Source organism: Leuciscus leuciscus (assembly GCF_965113295.1).
Source record: "Leuciscus leuciscus genome assembly, chromosome: 18".
NCBI classification, from domain to species: Eukaryota; Metazoa; Chordata; class Actinopteri; order Cypriniformes; family Leuciscidae; genus Leuciscus; species Leuciscus leuciscus.
This window is the reverse complement of record NC_138742.1, coordinates 13,152,864-13,157,579: the sequence shown is the minus strand read 5'-3', so window position 1 is coordinate 13,157,579 and position 4,716 is coordinate 13,152,864. Positions and strand designations below refer to the sequence as shown.

At 35.9% G+C, this 4,716-nt stretch overlaps 1 protein-coding gene across 4 annotated transcripts in view; it reads right to left on the bottom strand.

Annotated features, from left to right (window-relative positions):
* Window positions 1-236: 236 nt before the first annotated feature.
* Window positions 237-4,716, bottom strand: part of clstn1 (calsyntenin 1) — a 45,528-nt gene continuing 41,048 nt past the window's right edge. For all 4 annotated transcript variants that reach the window (XM_082144877.1, XM_082144879.1, XM_082144878.1 and 1 more), the window contains one exon: window positions 237-3,602. In XM_082144877.1, the coding sequence (XP_082001003.1) occupies window positions 3,408-3,602 (195 nt within the window). In that variant the 3' untranslated portion in view covers window positions 237-3,407. The remainder of the gene's footprint in view (window positions 3,603-4,716) is intronic.

Here is a 4,716-nt window from a genome sequence, read left to right as displayed (position 1 = left end):
ATGCTGCTTTTAAACTCTAACACGGATGACTAAAAGTTACTGAATGCTATACTATGTAAATAATATATAAAGATTACATATTAAATTACATATATATATATAAATTGTGTGTGTGTGTGTGTGTGTGTGTGTGTGTGTGTGTATATTTATTTTTGTGCTAAGGTAAAAGTGGGCATAGACAGAAATTGTGTGTAGCATATAATTATCAAATGAAATAATCTGAACTCCAACACAACTTTATTCCCATCTCATCCTTTATTTTGTTCATGAGCAAGCATCAACTTCACTATAATTATTCCTCTGAATAATAGAAAAGTGAATGAGCTGGAAGGCAGCATCCAACAGTTCTACAACATCCCCAATTTTCATTTCTAGAGCAAAAAAATAAAAGTAATTCAAAATGTGAACAACGACCACTGAAGGCTGCAAATCTGTGACAGATAATCTTTGATTCAGTAGTATTACCAGTCTCCTGACCCCTCTACACCAGTATCATGTGCCAGTTACAGGAAATGTTTATATCTGTGTTATACATGCAAAGACAATGCTTCTGTTACATACTCACCATCTGCAGCCATTCACACTCAGCACAGACTCAGGTTATTGATTATGGAAAGTTTCTGTCGCCAGTGTCTTAAAATCGTCAAAACCACATGACAAAAATCACATCGTTTGAAACACATTTCACATGATTTTTCCCTTGAGAAACTGCGGATGAATATTTGCATCAGGGGAAAGGAGGGAAGATACAAACAATTGTGCGATTTTCAGTAAAAACATTGATTATACTAAATTTGGTCTCATGGAATGGTCTACATCGATCAAACGTTTTCAAAATGATTGTATGTTGAGAATACACTGTGAGAGACTATTACATTTGTGTGAGAAATCATTATGTATCGGATTCTTGTGAATTTCATGCTGCCCTCATCAGGAGATACACTTCAAGATCACCTTTCACTATACACATTGTTAAACTTATACCCACATATGCTGCCTATAATAATGTACATCTTTTCGGAGTGGAAGTTCCTCAAACATTATTTAGTACAATATTCATTGATGATACAGTATGGACCTATTTTCTCTACACATCAACATGAACACAAGACATCTATGCTGGACAATTAAAACGCCCACTCTTGATAAAACTAGCTGTTGATCCCTATCATAACAGAAAATGAAATAAAACCAAGTTAAAATCACTTCCCCATACCTGTACGAAATCTAATATTAAATAATTATAAAATGAGAAAATTGCAACAACTAAAATGGCATGGATGAGTGTTTGGTTAGTTGTGTTATTAATGCGCTGTGATAGGCAAAAGGCACTCCCAACTCCACCAGCTGAAATCTGGACCTCTCTTTAAAAGGTCCTGTCAATTTTGAGGGGGACCTGATGACCAGAACATTTAACAAAAACGAAAACCTAAAAAAAAAATAAAAAAAAATTCTCCCATCGCCCTTTCATGGGTCACAAAAATAGACCTTCTTGACAACTTCCCGCATTTGTACCTTTTCTGACATAACATAAAATTATATTCATACCACCAATCACAACAAAGCCTTGTATCTTAGGCCTTAAACTGAGAATAGTCATGCATGTAAACGAAAAAAAAGGAGGTCTGAATGAAGTACCCTAAAGCTTCACGTCCGTCTTTACTAAACAATATACAATCTCCTAAATAATTAACATTCTTTTTCAAGCCCGACGGGAACAGAATATTATTTTCCCCCCGATAATTGACCATTTTCGAAGGTGCATCCCGAAATGTCCAATCACAGTAAGAAAAGTAAGAAAACGAAACTATGACATGGATCTGAGAGCAACTACGAGGAGAAATGACCTGCAAATCTGGAGTAGATTGATAGCGTCACCAAAAAAGGAATAAAAGTTTACCAAATGTAAACAAATATCTTTACACAACTCTACAGTACAGTTCCATGTACAATAAAATCTACCGACCATACTGCAAAAATATTTTACGCTTCAAGAGTTGAAATTCATTTCTTTCAATGCGTTGTGATAGGCAAATTAGCCCTTTTAATGCTTTTAGGGGCCTCAAAATGACAAGAATAATGTAGGGTAACCCTGATTTTGCAACAAAAAAAAACAATTACGCCAGTGTTTTAGCAACAGAGGTCTGTTAAAACGGTACGCAATAGACGTAGCAATGCTCACATTGTCGATAATCACCAGCGCACCCATTTTCCATGTCATTTCACTCATTAATGTTATTCAGACTGGGTCATTAGAGTGCATACTGTGATTCCAATTGGTCTCTATTTATTACAGAAAATACAAGCACTATCACTGAAGAATGGCTTAAATAACTGCAGCGTGCCTAAACTGTACAACATACAGTACCACGCGGAACTGTATCACCTGAATGTGATTATTAGTCCCCAAAACATCACTGATTTAAAAACACTGAAGCCTTGGTGCAGCATTTGTACCATTGCAAGCCCAGCTAGAATTAGCATATGTAAAGCCGAAGCACTGAACCAACTCCACGCCCAACCTACAGTACGAAACGAAACAAAACGGAACGAAACAAGAAGATGCACACCCCACCTCCAAGAGAAAAGACAAAATGAATGACACTTTGCCACAGAAACCTCGGCCTCTGTCATGGGTTTCTCTCTATGAAGCGGACGTCTTTTGTACGAGCATGAGATTTACCAAAAGTTTCTGAAACATGCTAAGAGCATCTGACAAATATTCTACAGCGGGTACTGTGTCTGACCGTTGGTTAGGCTTTCACTAACACATTGACTAATTACATGGTTTCATCTTATTTACAAAATATCAAAAAGCTGTTGTATTCTTCCATACCAATGATTGCAAATCTTGCCATGCAATATAAAGAGGAAGAAAAGAAAAGAAAAAAAGTGATTCGGAAAGCATCAAAGAGTTTTTCCTCTAAATTTCCCGAGCAAATACCCCTAAAACGGCAGGTGCAAGGAATATACATTAAATCATTCTCGGAGCTCAACTTGAAAGTAAAAGTGCAGGGATGTGTCCGAACACAAATGCAAACGTATGCCGGGATTCCCCTCGGAAAGGACAGAAAAAGATTCAATAAATTAGGAACTTGTGTTGAGATACCTGTGATACTATACTACACTGAATATCACCACGATAAGATGTCGGTAGGGAAGCCTCGGCGGGTGGAAATGAAGCGGACTGCAACACCTGTCACGACAGACACCGGATATATTTGCATCTATATTGTACATATATCGTATAATCGTTTAGTTTTCAGCGTTTTTTACGCATGGCTCCTTAGGTAAGGGGAACATGGGCATCCCTATTGGCAGAGGGATGTGACTGTGCAGGGGTGGATTTGTCATTGTGTGTGAGTGTGTGTGATCTTAAAGTAGTGTGTACTGTGTGTTTGGGAGGATCAGTAGTTGAGGGTCGAGTCGTCCCACTCCAGCTGCTGCTGTCTGCTCGAACCCTGCTGGTCTTCCTGTTCGCCTCCCTCATCTTCACTGCTGTCTGACTCCGCGCTGGTGATGTCGTCTTCCTCCTCTCCGTCCTCGCTCTCTTCCTCTTCCTCATCTCCTTCCTCTTCGCTGCTGTGCTGGTCCTCGTAAGTCTACAAAAGACAATTGGAGGTTCTTTAAACTGTATAATAGATGTCTGTAGATTTATTCAAATTAATTGATTCATGAGGAATCAAAGTCTTTTTTTTCCCTTTTTTTTTTTAGAGCATGGGTTGCCAAACTTTTATTGTCAGCGGAACCCCCTAGACATAAAATATTTACCCCCTGAGATTTTAATGTCATATTTTAATAATTTAACAACACATTTGCATGTTCACAGTTCTCTGATGTTGGCTGATGGTCACATGACATGCAGATAAACAGATAAAATATATAATCCTTTTTAGTGAGTGAAATAATATTATTTTAAAATATGAATTATGTGAATACAAATTAAGCAGATCTAGCACATGCTGCATTCCTGAACTGCATGTGTGTCAAGTAATTATATTTTTATATATTTGTACGTGTGGGTGTGTGTATGTGTGTGTGTATATCAGTGTTGGGCAAGTTACTTAAAAAAAGTAATTAGTTATAGTTACTAGTTACTTCTCACAAAAAGTAACTGCGTTAGTAACTGAATTACATCATTACAAAAGTAACTAATTACCAGGGAAAGTAACTATTGCGTTACTTAAAAAAAATTAAATAAAGTTTAAATATAAGAAATTTCTTGGATACCCCCAATATGAAATGTTAAATGAATGAAATTGACACTAAATAGAACATCTTATTATTATAAAACATTGTACACTAATCTACACTATTTTAATGTTGCTGTGGGACAATGTGAGAGACACCTATTAACTTAAATATTAAAATATTATCATTACTATAGTGCAACAATAAAACAATAGATGGTTTAGAACTTTTAATATTTATTGCACAGACCACAACTGGCCAACAAATAAGTCTAAAAATAAATTATGCTTCTTAAGAAATGTACCAAAAATAAATAAATAGTAGCCTAATAAAAATATACATACACATACACTAGTGCATATAATTAAAATGATAAAACTCACACACCTTTACAACTGGTAGACATTCTGTATAGCCTACTTGAAGTATTTTCTTCCTCACAATAGTAAGTTTAACAAAAAGTGCTTTCAATATAATACTGAACAATGTATCAACATAAATAATAATAATACAATATAATCTTTT